The sequence below is a fragment of the Paramacrobiotus metropolitanus genome, unplaced genomic scaffold (assembly GCF_019649055.1).
Source record: "Paramacrobiotus metropolitanus isolate TYO unplaced genomic scaffold, Prichtersi_v1.0 Parri_scaffold0000047, whole genome shotgun sequence".
NCBI classification, from domain to species: domain Eukaryota; kingdom Metazoa; phylum Tardigrada; class Eutardigrada; order Parachela; family Macrobiotidae; genus Paramacrobiotus; species Paramacrobiotus metropolitanus.
Genome location: NW_026570267.1, coordinates 911,298 through 927,274, shown reverse-complemented (window position 1 = coordinate 927,274; position 15,977 = coordinate 911,298). Strand labels below are relative to the sequence as shown.

Sequence of the window (15,977 nt, the reverse complement as noted above, 5' to 3'; positions counted from 1 at the left end):
GAGCTGTAAAGATAATTTACGAGATATTTTTTGTTCGTCAAAGTTTAATTATCTGTAAACTAATTATTTTTTTAAACGGTCGCAATAACTAAAGAAATTGATACGCATTTACATTTATACAAGTGGACGTACACGTACGGGAGATTTAAAACTGAACAGTTTCCAAACCAAACTTTGAGTAGGATTTTACCTCAGCATAAGCACGATCATACACTAAATTAAACCAACAGATGAGATGGAATTTATTCTAAAATTTTTTACGGGTTAATATCAGATACAGGTAATTATAAATATTACAATTGATGCCGTGCCCAATAAAATTTTAACATTTAAGGAAGAACTGTGTATGCGATCTTGGCCTGAAGCTAAAAACCAAAAGGCCCAAAAACTGTAATGCATATACTGTACAAATTATGAGAAGAAGATCATGCATTTTACTTCGAAAAAGGGATGTGACGTTAGTTTCATGTCGATATTAGCGATGTAATGGCTGCACGCATTTGATGTTTCTGGATGGTTTTCAGCACTGTACGTAGGGAACAGTGACAGCAGACGGCATTCTATGTGCGTGATTTAATTGTGCTAAACGAACTACTGTACCACAGCTACTTTGTATTTGCTGTAAAGTTTTGGTGCAGTACTTCCTGTACTTTCTTGCAAACAAAAGCTTCCTACAGCTGCGTTTATAGTGCTTGAAACCGTCGATATATGCTTAATGTAGGTAACTTGTAACAACACGAAATCATGATAAGAATGCTTCTTCTTACAAACAACTTTACCACTTAATCTGCGTCAAGAATAGACGGTTTCGAATAGAACACGCTAAAATCTTTTTTGTTAAGTCCTAAAGCAGCGATACAGTAAACAAATGACAAAATGCTGTATGTAAAAATGTTGTATGATTTAAAAAGTGTTGCCAAAACAGCCTCTCGCTGAAACGTTGAAAAACAATTCAAGTTTGTAAAACTATTTTGTAGCGATGTTTTTCAGCTTGTGTTGCGAAGCGATTATATTAAGCCGAACAGCCACGTAAAAATTAAATACAGTTAATTTCAAAATACGATTTTTTTGTTTAAAAAATCAAAAAGAAATACATTGCAGTTCAATAGGACCTAACTGTAATTCACGGAGTGACCTAATTGATCACATGGATTTTTTAATCGTTTTTATCCTGCTGGAATTGCTGAATAATTTTGCAAATAAGAACATGCTTATGAACGTACGGTACCAGTTTTATTTATGAATTATGAGCTTATATATATTATACTGTACCAGCGCACAGGGACCTCAATACTGCAAAATAAAACAGTTTTTTTCAATGTAAAACGTTATGTTATTAATGAATGGGTACCGATACCGGATTTTTATAACTCGTTAATACCTTGTGATAGTTTTTGCGAACTGCAAAACTTAATGTGAAACAGGTATTTACGATATATTCATGTACGTAATGTAAGTTACGAGACCTATGCAAGATAGGATAATTACGGCATACCTTGAACGTTTTTGTGTATCACACAGATATTTCGATACCATAATTATCATTTTTTACTATCATACATATAAAAAACACAAAATGTCTTCACCCAGCGGTAATTACTGTAGTTATTTTATATTTGTATAAGAAATTTTGTAAGTATATGGCTTATAACTGAAACGCTACCGATTGCAAACGCACACTTAATGCAGAACAGTAATTTATCTAGTATTTTCGTAAAACATAGTAAAGTACGAGTACGGCGGTATAATTTCCAGAAACTACAGTCAAATTTGAGCACCGAAAAACTCTTCAGTATTTATTATTTATATTCTTGTGCATACAGTGTGCATAAGTAACCCGAATTTTTTATTTGTGAAAAATAATTGCATTAACAAATAAGACAAAATAAAAACTTCATTAAGAGGCTGTTTAAGAAACTGTATTATTTTTTGTAGTATAACTGAACTATCTGCACGTACTGGTATACAAACTAATATTCAAAAAGAGTACGATATAGCACATCGCAACAATCGGATTTAGTTTGCGAGTTCCAGCTTACCAGTTTTTTAACCAGTAAAAAAGACAGGAAATGAAAACATTTCATAATGACAAGGGCTGTATAGCGTAATGCCGGTTTCTGGATGCAAACGAATATCGTTTTTTGTAAAACTATTTCGTTATAATCTTTCTGCGATACAAAGTAATGCTTTTTTGCCGCGTAACATACTTGGCGTGCGTTTTACTTCTGTGTATATAAAGTCGTACGACTACAGTTTAAATTTTGAATAAAAACAACCAAAGAAAAAAATAATATTATCTCTATCACAACTCTGTATACGGTATACCATAATTTTTCTCCATGTCATGTACAGAGTATATGGTTTTAAAAATAGCCCTACTGTCATTTCGAAAACAGTATTTTGCAGCGCATGATATAGAGCACAGGGCAGAGTCGTGCGTTTCTAATTCTGGATCTTCGGATTTTTGGAATGGTCTTCTGCGATATGCGAACGAAAAACTCAGTACGTGGTGCCTTGCAAAATCCTAAAGTGTGCTAGAACTGGGAGCTGAATTTCTACCGTCCTTTGATATTTTTGGACAAATAAATTATTATTTTTTTAAAATCATTTTATAATACAGTTATATACCTCACAATGCCAAAGAAAGGAGGGGACAAGCCAGCAGCGGATGTAAGTCAGGATGTCACGGATACATACGAGTATATCAGCAGCTAGTCGCTCTTCGGATTTTTATACATATGTATTTAATATGAGTAATACGTATCAGCTTAAAGTTTGTCAGAATATTTGCAGTACGAGCAACGCAAGCAGATATGAAGGGTTCTTGGTAACGAAGGGCTTGGAGCTTTTAGGCTGGAAAAGGAAAAGCGGATGACAAAGGAAAAGGAGGGGATAAAGGGAAAGACAAAGGGAAAGGAGGGAAGGGAAAATGATTGTGATCAACAACTACGATTTATATCCAGCGCGACACCGCTTCTGCTACAGATAACAGATATGATTTGGATTTCTGAAAGGTCAGGTGGGATTTCAGCCGTTACCAAATCACCGTTTTGTATTCTGAGCTATAGATTGGCTAATTGTGTACAAATGCTGTAGCGTACGTGTACGATTTTAATGTACCTCGTATGTACCTTTCAAAAGCACATGCCATATAAAAAATCTCATTTGTCTTCCTCTTTCTGTTATTGCGACTGTTCTGGATTACAAAATAACTATGAAGGATCTTGATCATCTAGCATTGTGAATAAAACTGACCTCATGTGGTTGCTACCAAACATCCACCTCCGGCGTTTTCGTAAAACGTAGATTATAAAATACTTGACTAACCAGGGTACATTTTCCGGGTCCAAATTTAGAAAAATCTGAACTTTGGCATAAACATAGTATACCATCGTAGTATATTTAAAAAAATAATTTCAGCTGCTGACACTCAAAGGGCGTGGCAAACAAAATTAATAAGTAAGTAATACTGCATGTTATTATTCTGCACTAGCGTTATACCCGCACTGGCTTTTTATAAAATAACAGCATATCAGGAAAGTTTCACCTGTTGCAGAAACGTAGTATTTTGCCACATTATGATTAATGAAAAATTTAATGTGCACACGTTAAGACGACAGAGTAGAAAAACCATATTGTAGCTGCGATTCCTTGCGGTAGTGCGACAGTACGTACCACATATTGCCACTGTATTTGCATCTGGATTTTGCTTTTCCTCACTGTGTGCAGTGTGCTCCCGAAACTTGTGGTAAATATCAGAGTTCATTATTTTTTAAACGTGCTATAGTCGTACACTGTCATTCGGCAAAAGATGAGAATTTTCTGATTTATTATTATTACACTGATACAAACAGCTGTTAGAGTACTAAACTAGTGCAGTGCAATAGTATGTGCAATTACTTAATTATTAATTTTGTTTGGCCACGCCCTTTGAGTGTCAGCAGCTGAAATTATTTTTTTAAATATACTACGACGGTATACTATGTTTCTGCCAAAGATCAGATTTTTCTGAATTTGGACCCGGAAAATGTGCCTTGGTAAGCAGCAGGCTTTTTCTTATCGTGCAACAGAGGCTCTGATAATGATTATATTCGCACCCTATGTAAATTGTAATTAATTTTTTTGCAAACTATTTAGCTTCTTTAACAGCACCGGGTACCATAAGCTCATGCACTTGAAAAAGTGCAACGTCGAACGTGTACTCTTTGTGTCTGCCTCTTGGCATGTGTAGAAACAGTGCATAGGAAATCAAAAAAATTAAAGTTAATAAATAAAATTGTTAGCTGCTCAGCGTCGTTTGAAGTTAAAAATTAATCCTCGTATGTAGTAGATATACAGTAACAATGTACTGTATAACAATATGAACGTTTTAACCACAAACAATAACACATCGTCCATGAGAGGTAAAAGATCTTGCCATGCTCTGATTCTGATTGCTTCTATTAAAATACTAATCGTGTGTCACCGAAAAGTAAGGGAAATCATCAGTTGAGCCATCAGAAATATATAAAATAACGAAGCAATAAAGTTAAATTTAAAGTTTCAAATACAGAAGAACCAACGATTAGACCGATCCCGATTTGATTGTCCAAGATCTAGAGTATCTATTTAAACTAACAATATACGGGACATGCCGACAAATTTCCAGTGTACTAACTTTCCAGGTGCCTTTTTTCAAATCTGCGGTTCCTGGTCCTGCCTTTCGTACGTTGTATTAAGTATTGTGTTGTTTGTGCCTGTACACTGTACCTAATCAATACGAGACGTTTGCTGGGAATGCACAAAATTTTGCAAGAAATTCGTCCGTCTTGCTTTGCCGCTTGTTCGATTTTTGGTCATAAATCAGAATGCAAAATCCTCAGGGAAAAGAAACTTAGCAGTTGTAGCATCATGCAAAGCTCCAGTTCAAGCCCTGACAAACGCAAATAAGCCGCTGTAAATTAAATGAAAGAGACGCCAAGTATCTGTACATTAGCATATATAATCACCTGTAAGCTGTAACCACAATTTACTATACTTGTACAATGCCACGTAAAGTCATTTGCGCTATAGTTTTCGAACCCGTTCATAAACCGCCAAAATCTTTTGTTCTCCACGCTTCCCGTGAATCGCTTCTGGTGAAGTTTATATCACTTTGTTTAATACCATTTTATATATATTGCTAAACCAGCTAATTAGCCCAACCATAGTTATACGAATTCTGAGAAATACTGCTCGCAAAAAAATGTGAAATCCAAACCGCGGCGCTCCAGCGACTAAACGCGTTCGCTGGATAGCTCGGCAGCCGGCGACATGCGGGCTACCGTATGCATTTCCTGTGCATCGGACGAGCGTCGCCGTAGTGAACGCAGTATTGGGCTGGGTGGAAAGTACGATGTGGCAATATGATACTGGGCTGAGGAATGCTTGAGTTTAAGATGCCGATTTCCAATATTCATATGGACAATCTTCATCCATTCAATCTGCGATGCCAGCTTCTGGATTTCATCCTACAAGTATATACGATATTATTGCAGCGTGTATAGAGAAAGAACGACGTGCACGCGCCCTGGATGATCGACATGTCGTCAGCATGTAATACGATTAAGCGCGTGCAGTTAATACTAATCAGTGCAAGGGCGTGGCCGCCGCCGTTTGTGTATGTGTTGATGGCCTACTTTAAGATCCTCATTTTCCTGATAGACATCAATAACTTCATCCTGTGAGACAGGACCTCCATTGAGCGGAATTTGAGCACCAGGACGATCACGGAATTCAAAGTTCTCTCCCTGACCACGCATTATTGCCGAGACTTTTGGACAGAACACCAGGCACACGGTGACAGTCGTACTGAATTGTATACGCAGAAAGGCAAAGACAAATTTGATATCGGGCGACGCTTGTGGATAGACGACTAAACTGGAAAACGATGGCGCATTAACATTTTTAGCACATAATTATGTTAAGCTAACGCAAATTTGTTTTGTTCAGTAGCACTTACTGCAGAAGTAAAAATATTGCATTGACGCCGGCAATATTGTAGATGGCAAAACTGATGAATTTAGCTTCGTTAAAATATGACTCGGCATTTCGTACGCGGTAGCAGACTCGGATGCCCCACAACAGGAAAGTAACATTTCCTACAAGAATACCACATTGTAACGAGTACGAATTTGTGTGCCATTTTAAAATGTAATGAAGAAAATATTTTTCATTTTTTAAACTGTACAACCAATCTTATTGTAGTGCCTTAGCGTTTTTACGGACTGTACGTTATGCAAAGGCAATTTTTAACGTACTACAAATAATTACTATACATATGCTACTGCAGCAATAAAGCGTACGGTCACATACAGTCTGATGAAAATGGATATGGCAATAATGACGGCGATAAATTCGTATACCATAAAATTTCTGGATCAAAAGTTTAGGTTAGAATGTACGTTAGAAATCCGATTGGGTTGGTGGCTTTTTGTATACTATCCCGTTTACTTGTGTAAATATCTGAGTAATGCGATCATGCCAGAGTAATTCGACGCGGCCAATTTTATGGTCAAAAAGAGCAAACAATCCATGCAGATCTTGTTTTCACTTTGCCCCCATCAGAACGAATACACTCATCGATACGAGCGTTATGCTTGTGCAACATTGGAAAAATAGTATATATAACATCTTGCCCATCGCAACTTTGTGTACGGTATATATGCGGCAATTTTTGCATTATTCATTACAACACGATTACGGCTAATGGTAAAGGTCCCTACCGACTACGAGGCAGTGATCCCACCTGGAAAGAACAAGAGTAATCATCGGAATACGTTTACGTGACATAACATGATCCCTACCATCCGTATGCGCACTGATAATATCGCTGGCCGAACTCATTAGCCAAAATTTCCGGTGTAGCAGGTGCGCCTGTAAGGCATTATTATCAGACAATATTAGGCATCATATTTACAAGCGCATCGCCAATTAGGTTACCGATCCGTGTATTTTATTAGATAACAGCCAGCATAAAGTGGCTAAATTGTTTGGGGAAAAAACAGCTAATATGAAGGTCAAGACAATTGAAAATATGGACAAGGGATGTTTTCCCCACAAAACGCATTTTGTCGTTGGTTGTCCCTCGTTGACGTACCTGCTGACCAAGTAGCCAAATAAATAACCATGATCAATAAGATAGGGCACATCCACTGCAATAACTGTTTGTCCGTTAATTTGATCTTGTGTGCACTTTTGACTCGGAATAGTCCTGATATCCTGAAATAGCATAAGTACAAGTAATGCAAAACGATAGAAACGGTGATTAAATTAATAACAATCCACAAAAAACAAACACATAGTAAGTTTTCTAATAATTCTTTATTTCTGTAGCGTTATTTTGCATTGTTCATGTCCAAAGATCGCACCAGAAATAACAATTCAATGTTTTGCAAAGGGTGCTAACTTTGGTATATACTCGTACAGATACATTCCAAATTCCTCGTCCAGGTAATTAGCGATCGTCTTGTTATTGGTGACTATGTATATTGATTATCGGCATTAAAAATTTGCATTACCGATTTTTGCAGGTGTTAACCATGTTCTGAAGTAACGATAAGAAGTTAATCTGAGTACGTCAGTACAACGCGTACCTCCAGGTTTTCATGAATAGAGAACTGTATGTGATTCCAAAGCCCAGATGCCGCGTCCATTCAATCGCCATGCAGATATATATGTCTGGTCGATCTTCGAAAAAAATGGCAATCATCTAGGAAAACAAATTAGATTATGCTTTCAAGAAATCGATAGTCTGCATATAAAGTCCGATGAATGATTATTGCGGCGAAGAAAATCAATATACACCATTAACGTACTTCGGAATACATGACAGCGGCTCCCAGTAAAGTGATGTACAGGAACTTCGGGCTAGCCACCCGAATGACCTTTGAACAATAAGAAAGAAATCATACCCTATTGTTGAATTTACATGATATTTTAGAATAACGCCAGCTAAGAATAGCTTTACGCTTTAGCCGCCCTCTGGTAAACCCTATGGCGGTTTTTTTCGAATAATGTTCCAAAAACCATATAATATGCACATATTGATTTCCCGCACGCAAGTGCACAGACTGTACTGTATCTACAGTATATTGAAAATGGTATTTTCAAAAAATAATAGCCACTAAGAAAACAAACGTTCGGATAGAATACAGAAAATAAAATACAGTGCCTGACACCTTACAATGAAATAAAATCATAAAATTATACCTAACACTACATTTGTATCGTAACGGTGCAGTCTATAAGTCATTTACCTTAACGCGACGATATCTGTGAATGAATATTCCCAGAATCAAAGTCGAGACAATACAAAGAGCGGTAATACTGAGAAGAATAATCCTGCAATATCACAAGAAATGCTTTAGTCACATCTCGTTTTTGAATTTTTTGCTGTTTTTAAGACAACATGTTAAACCTTGAGGATATTCTCTTAGACTGGTTTTGTAATTTGTAATTTTTAACATCCCTTCGGTTCTTCGAAAAGTGGGTTGCAGAAAATACCCAGATTAAATACCTGATTGCACGATTGTATGCATAAAAACACGGAGAACCGTTAGTGCATGTATCACAGTCGGGATGGCACAGTGCACAAGCGGCCGGCGCCGCCCGCATCATTTTGGACCCTGGTCCAGGAGGGCCGGTAACTCCCCGTGACGCGGTGGGATAAGTAGTAGCCATATGATCGGGTGGTATTCCGGCGCTCGTTGCCTGTGTGGAGTCATTGTGCCAAGATGAAAACGAAGGAAGCTGAGCTCCATCATCAAGGAAGTAGTAGCTGCTTTTACAGCGGCATGAATAGGAATCCTTTCTCCAGCCTGATCCCGGCCGAAAAACGCACTGAAGAGGAAAATTGGAGCTCAAGCATGATTCAGTAATGTTGCGTACCCGGCGAAAGCATAATTTACTGTTTATACATCATTTGTATCCTTGTGACATTTGGCTGTGCCGGCGAAGTGATCGATTATTAAGCGCTCCCGTTGATTACCACTGGCCACTTCCGAAATATTCCTTTTGTCGCATTGATAAATATCCCACTCCGTAATATCGGCAGCCAAAACCATGGCCGCTGATAGGCTGCAGAAATAAACATGGCGTGATATACTTCTTTGTGAAATCTGTTTGCTGTTATCTAGCGCATATTTGTTAAGCAAAACGCATGTAATATGACCGTATAGGATTAGGCATTCTTATGCTTACTTATAATTATAGTGTACAGAAAATTGTACTACTACTTTTGTTAGCCGATTATCAAAGTTATCGAATAATTGGTCTGATGTTTTTTTTGCATCATGAACCGTCACCCGTGCGTTTTTCTGTTCATGGCGCTGCATGCACGTTGATACTCGAGAAAAAACTATGTCCTCCGACAAGGTAGAGTTACTTTCCTGGCAGAATGGCTTAGTCTTAATCCACAAGTGCAAATCCCCTGACAATTCGTAATATCCAGACTTGCGGTCATGCTCTCGAGGCATGGCGATAGGTTTTCCCGGACTTTATAATTACACTTAGTACGGAATGTATTCCCACGATACTTATTCTTAAAAATGCATGTCTGTAGATTACAGGGAACGACCGGGAAGTGCGGACAGTTTACAGTTCGATGCGCTACCTTGGTTTAATTTTGTAGCAAATAAACAGTCCCGTTTGCGCTAATCAGATTGCGCGAGTTCATCCTCCATCATTCGAGCGTTTCTGCCGGCACATAGCGATGTGAACCGGCGCAGCTGACTGTCGAAAGATTAGCAGCTGGGATGATTGCCGACAAATGTTTTTGCAGTTTCAACAAAATAGTCTCCTTTTTTTAAAAGAGAAACATGTACTCTCGGAACCGGTGCCCGAAAATACGCCGTGAAACGATTTCGCATACGTCTTTCTGTACTGCACAAATAGGTACTTATGTTACCGCATGTATTTGTGTAATAAGTATCAATATTCAATAATTATTATTTTAATTTGTGTATGTGAACAATATTTAGATCATACACTTATATAACGTAATTTGTTTAAAGGTTTAAGCAGCACACACCGTGATCTAGTGTGTATATCCTCCCATAATAACTCTTATTTACAACCTTGACAGGTCGTTGAGAATAACAAACCTTTTGGGATTTGAATCAAGATGGGAAGTGGTTAAATTGAGTGGCAAGCTAATCTTTGTCAGCCATTTTCCAAGGGGACATGAATAATAAACATGCGATCTGGACGCGATTAAGATGTCGTAGGAGTCGGGCTCAATACTGCCGCTGCCCAAGGTCGAGGTTTTGTGCTTGATGACTGAATGAATCGGATTGGGCTCACGCAGCAGTTCCAGAATTTTTATTTGCTCTTCCTGGGTTGGAGGTAGTCGAATGGCTATATATACAAGGCGGGGCTCGTAATCAAACAGATTTGTGACGCTCCGGTGCACGAACTTATAGCCTTTATCCATGGGGGTCTCTGGAAAGTGGAAAGTACTCTGACACTGAAACTCTGTACAAGCTAAATAAACACGTAATGTACGAGAACTATGTGGTATACACAATAACATATAACCCGCTTTCTTTGTGCAGTCCTTTGAGAGTCTTTGAGAATGAATAGTCATGATACGTGTTCGCGTGCGATTATCCTAATTTTATTAATTTCATATAATTTACCGGCGCACTCACCGAAATTCTGACCGGAAGTCTGAATATAATCAACCAGGAATTTCGATACCCACAAAGCAGCCTTTAACAAATCCGGAAAATATTTACTGGTGTTGAATTTCACTGGGATAGCAATTTCCCTGTTATACGAGCAGAGGATGCCGGTTGTGAGATTGGTGATAACATCCAGTAAATCCTCGTGCGACTTTAGCTTATCCACATTCGATAAAATCTGTAAATACACATCATGCGTTCGGTATTACTCCTATAAATCTTTAACCACAGACATTCAATAAAAGTTAAGAGAAAAAATCACCTGTTTGGAGATATCGGAATCCAATCGGCTGGCTATGGTTGCGGTTTCATATCGGTACTCGGCGGCTACATTAATCCATAAGGTCACGAGGTAGCACAATATCTGCAGCTGATGATTACTCCCCCGGTACATATTTTCCTGTTCGATCCCATCAGATATGATGAATGGCTTATCCGGGTGCTGTCATCATAATTGGGAATTCAGGATACACGTTGTGTACTGGATGAAACCTAGCAATCAATACATTATTGACAAACAACAATAGCTTTGCAAAGTTTTCACACAGGCAGTTCTACTTTTCGCGCATGCGATACAGTCTCGCATCTAGGTGGAGCGCACGCATGATGCATATAATATTATAAGTAAATCTCCAAACTTTTTTCGTTTTTATAGTTCGTAATAGTTTTACATGTACTCCGCTGACACAAACGTATTGACAATATTAATAGCCTCGGTAAAACTGCTGTCACTGGTACACCGAGATTCCAGAGGTGTTAACTAAACAGTTTTCGGACTGCAGAATTCTGTTGCTCGAATCAAGTAATCAAGTCAGATTTGCCGTACGACGTCAGAAATGTGAATTACGGTTTCCGGTCTTGCACGTGTACGCTATAAGTTTTCAAAAGTACTGTAAGTCGCATGGACTTAGCATTATTATCCCCTGCACTTTTATTAACTACAGGTTCAAAATGTGGTTGACAAAATCAGTCAACTGTAGTACCTATTTTGAATTACAATTACAGATAATAATTTATGCTGTAGTACACAAAAGCACATATTTCTGGCTTGCTATTTCATTTTTTTCCCGATGGAAAAAGTAAAATTATTTGCTGCGAGTAGTGCTTGGGTTGATCAGCATCTGCAACAATAATTAAAGAAGGCAGATCGAGTACATTCCAAATACAGACAGAATAGCGTTACATAAAATTTACTGAACCACGGAAAGAAAAAACTTGAAGATGTGTAAAAATTGTATGGCCAAAATCGGGTCACTGAACGAGGAAAAGAGCATCTAAGCAGTTTTTCTCGTCTGAAAATCGATTGTTATCGTAATGCCGCTCTTCCCCCATGGAGTATCAGTAGGCTCGATAAACATACTCACGCTCTTGCCCCGCAGCCGCAACTGATCCCGTGAGGGAAGTCCTATCAGACCAAGCAGGAGTTTTATTGCTGACTTCTTAGAAATGTAATGTGTGTATTTCCAAACTAATTGGCGGGTGCCAATAGGACAACTTCCTCGAGTTTTTTCGCGATGTTAGAAGCAACGCATACGATGCCGGATGCGAGCAATCACCAGACACATCATCACCAGCTATTGCGTACGCGACATTGGCTTGAGAATTTCCGTTCTAATTATACATTTAAACATGAAACATATACCGACAAAGTATGCAGAAGTTGATTAAAAAGTTTTCTCGTTAACAAGGCTTTTTTGCGTTTAAAAAGCACGAAAAAAACTGTCAGTCAGTACGAGTACCATGCCCAAGTTTGTATAAAGCGGATCTGTAACGTAATCGTGTAGTTAGGCTAAAAACAAATGGACTCTCTGACAGTAACATCATCCATTTTTTAACATTTTTGTACAAGTGTTTTTACAAAATGGCGCAAGTACTCGTATATCGCGCAAGTCAGTGCGGAGGCATGTGGAATGCACAGCGAAAATTGATTATTAGAACGCTGAGTTTATTTTACCGGCATGTGCAAACAGAAAAAGTACCCTGCTATATACATGACTTGCACCAAAGTATTACATTAATATATGTTGTTTACTATACCGGTTTGCCAGCTTCGCTGAAAACTAAATCCAAAAGGTCACTCAGTTCGTCCTTGTATAAAACGTCTTCGTGCTGCTGCATAACGGATGCTGGTAGAAGACAGATTTGCATCATTATCAAGAAAGGAACATCGCTAAATTTCCTCGATGAATGCCTGATTAACTCATCATCCACAATACATGGAAGGCAAATTGTCTGGTCTGCTCACGCAATATAAATTAGCCAGACGCCTGCGCAGCGTGATTTATCACAAGAGCAAGGAGTACATTCTTTAAATTCAAGTCGATGTTGCACCTATTCCGGGGTAATCAGCTGGGCCGATGTGTATATAGAATACATGTATGTGCTACGGCAGCTAAACGGCTGAAGGACAACCGGTATCGACGGGAAAAGCTTGAGAGGAGCAATTGGTAAGAAAACCGGCATAACTATTGGGCGCTATTAAATAACGATGATTGTTAACATCTTCTTGAAATGTGCAAAGGGAAATGTCTCCGGAAAAGCAACGGGCAAATCCTGCCAAGGAAGTTACTACATACACATACACAGTCGTGCACGATCGGTGATGGAGAAAGCTGTCAGACGCGGCGGGCAGACCGGCTAGCTGTACAACATTGCCGCGCTGCACGGCTTCCAGCAGCGAGCCGATATTATGTCACGTTATATCTGTAGGCCCGGCTGGGACTGAACTGCTGTTGCCGGCGACGACGACGTACACATTTTGCATTACGACGTTACGGCATTTTCAATCGCCCCCAATATAATGTAGTCTCTAACATGGAAAACATCCTATGGATCCAATACGGAGATTTACAGCTCAGACGCGCGAGAAAAGCTTGTCAAGCTGGACTCGATTGATTGTCGGAACAGGAGTGCACAAACTGGAAAGGGCCGACGTGTGTATACCATATATATGTATTACATATATTCCCGCTCCCGCAACTGAATTGCCGTGTATGCGGGTGCTCGTCCTTAATTTTCTATCTTTGCGCCGCTCGTTACTGCTGATAATATAGGAAATTAACCATATAGTTGTCGATGCGGTCGGCTGTGTCGGGTACGGGGCGCGCGCACGGAAACGCACCCAGCATCTTCAACCGGCAGAACAATACACGGCTCCATCCAGATCGAGAGACGCCTATGTTGGAATTATAAGCAACACAACGGTTGTTCGGTTGATTGCCATAGCAGGATTACATTATTGCCAGCATTCGCTTACTGGCACCACAATGTAAATAACATTTATGTATGTATACGTACGAACAGTGCAGAGCTGTGCTACTGAATTAATGTGATTTTTCAAAAGGTTACGCAGCTGCCGATCACTTTATCAGCATGCTTGACAGTGCGCTTTAAACCCCGGAGAACAATACTTTGTACTAAAGTTTAAGGCTGTATGATCGCCTGTGTAGCCGCAAAGGTGGTACCATTCCCTTGAACACAAGCTTACAGTGAACCCCTAATTCGCTCCATAAAACGTGGAAGCAAAAACTGAACCTCCTGGTTCAGCGTTAATAAGAGCAGATCCACAGCAAGTGACAATTGCATGGCTTTTATTGTTTGTATACCAACCTGAGCCATGGCGCATTGGCGCTGTACATGCTGCTTACAGTCTACAGAAGCGCTCCACCATATTTTGTTACAAAATATGGTGGAGCGGTACAAATATGGTGGAGCGGTACAAATAGGTACAAAATATTGTTATAAGAACTATAGCATGAACATATTAAAATAAGAAATTCAACATACTGTAGTTTCGACTTCTCAGCTTTAAGTGACGGTTTGTCAGTATTTTTACGACACAGGTCACAGGGTGTATAATTATACCTCTGCCGGAAATAGTGAACTGTATAATGGTTCAGGCGGTAGCTAGGTTCAGGTGTGGTCTCGTGTGTGTCGATCTCTTTTCTGCAGCTAACAGTTGTTTTAATCAGAATCAAGAATGTAAAAGGCGATCGAGCTGGTGTCTCTCGGTGGAAGAACGGATGTTTACACAGCTATCCAAGCTTCTACTTAAGTTAATAATTAATAAAGGTCACGCCAAATGAACTATAGATCATGGAACTGGTCGAAGTTCTCATTTAAGGATTTTAAATATTAACATATAGTCGCATTGATAAACCAGTAAATTTTTTCCCATTTCGAGACAGCAAAAATCATAAGGCAAACTAATAATGGAAATGAAAATGTATATCGGGTCTCTAGCTGCAAGCCGTGATTTTACCTCGGTGACCCGAATTACCAGACGCATTTGTTGTATATGCACCAAATACTTCTGGCAAACAAACATATTCTGCATTATACGAGTATATATATATATATATATATATATATATATATATATATATATATATATATATATATATATATATATATCATGTTTGTACACTGTATTTGAAAGTGTAAAGGAATTATGATTAGTTTTTCCAATAAAAAATTTAGATACTTCCATACAGATTATTTTAAGAAAACGCTTTTGTATGAGAACTCGCACACAATTTATAAAACATATTAACGATAAATATATTATTAACGATACTGTTTGATTTGACTGACAACCGCGCTGGGGAAGTCGTTTTGGTAGTACAAAGGACGCTCCAAAAGTACTAGTAAGTTTCCCTATTTTGTATCTCCCGGCTTGAACGCTTTTATTTCTTATGAACCATATTTTTAGAAACGTCCTTCATTAACGAACCAAAATAAAATGTAACTCTACCTAACTACAATCAAACGGAGAACAACTGCCGAGAAAGCGGTTCAAGGTTTTCAGCACTTTGCCACGGGTTTTACCCTGACAGTTTTTGTTATTTTTCTCAGTCTTCCTGCTCACTTTTCGAAAAGCACCAAATATCATCAGATTAGGAATTCTTTTCTGTCCTAATTCCAAGAACAAAACAAAATAACTTCTTTGCAACGCTTTTCCAGAAAAGTCAAAACTCTCAATGACTAGGTGGAAAAACCACAGCTGCTCAAGGTGCCAGACGGTAAAAAATCGAAAATTTCTTGTAAAACATTATTGTTGTCGGTACAACTTGAAGTTACAAAGGACGCTCCAAAAGTAAGTTTCCCTATTTTGTATCTCCCGGCTTGAACGCTTTTAGTTCTTATGAACCATATTTTTAGAAACGTCCTTCACTCACGAACTAAAATAAAATATAACTCTACCTAACTACAATCAAATGGAGAAGAACTGCCCAGAAAGCCGTCCAAGATTTTCGGCACTTTGCCACGGGTTTTACC

The 15,977-nt window shown here is 38.6% G+C and overlaps 1 protein-coding gene and 1 long non-coding RNA gene across 2 annotated transcripts; one reads left to right on the top strand and one right to left on the bottom strand.

Annotated features, from left to right (window-relative positions):
• The first annotated feature begins 2,431 nt into the window (after nt 1-2,431).
• On the top strand, nt 2,432-3,267 carry LOC129591675 (uncharacterized). The gene is made up of 2 exons (XR_008690873.1): nt 2,432-2,670; nt 2,853-3,267. It is a non-coding gene; the product is annotated as an uncharacterized LOC129591675 (long non-coding RNA).
• A 1,841-nt stretch (nt 3,268-5,108) lies between these two features.
• LOC129591597 (probable G-protein coupled receptor CG31760) lies at nt 5,109-13,491 on the bottom strand. Its single transcript, XM_055487294.1, has 15 exons — nt 12,738-13,491; nt 10,963-11,192; nt 10,668-10,878; nt 10,122-10,458; nt 8,937-9,096; nt 8,537-8,859; nt 8,277-8,361; nt 7,836-7,904; nt 7,614-7,729; nt 7,118-7,239; nt 6,825-6,894; nt 6,744-6,766; nt 5,981-6,119; nt 5,658-5,898; nt 5,109-5,489 (listed from the first exon to the last, which is right to left on the bottom strand). The coding sequence occupies exons 2-15, from the start codon at nt 11,092-11,094 to the stop codon at nt 5,256-5,258; spliced, it is 2,262 nt and encodes a 753-aa protein (XP_055343269.1). The 5' UTR covers nt 11,095-11,192; nt 12,738-13,491; the 3' UTR covers nt 5,109-5,255.
• Between the last annotated feature and the right edge of the window lie 2,486 nt (nt 13,492-15,977).

Coding starts and splice junctions, on each gene's coding strand:
- LOC129591597 (XM_055487294.1), bottom strand. CDS start 11,094: ATGTACCGGGGGAGTAATCATCAGCTGCAGATATTGTGCTACCTCGTG. Junction 9,097..10,121: donor CTTGATTCAAATCCCAAAAG/GTTTGTTATTCT, acceptor TTATTTCTGCAG/CCTATCAGCGGCCATGGTTT. Junction 6,120..6,743: donor GGATCACTGCCTCGTAGTCG/GTAGGGACCTTT, acceptor GTATTCTTGTAG/GAAATGTTACTTTCCTGTTG.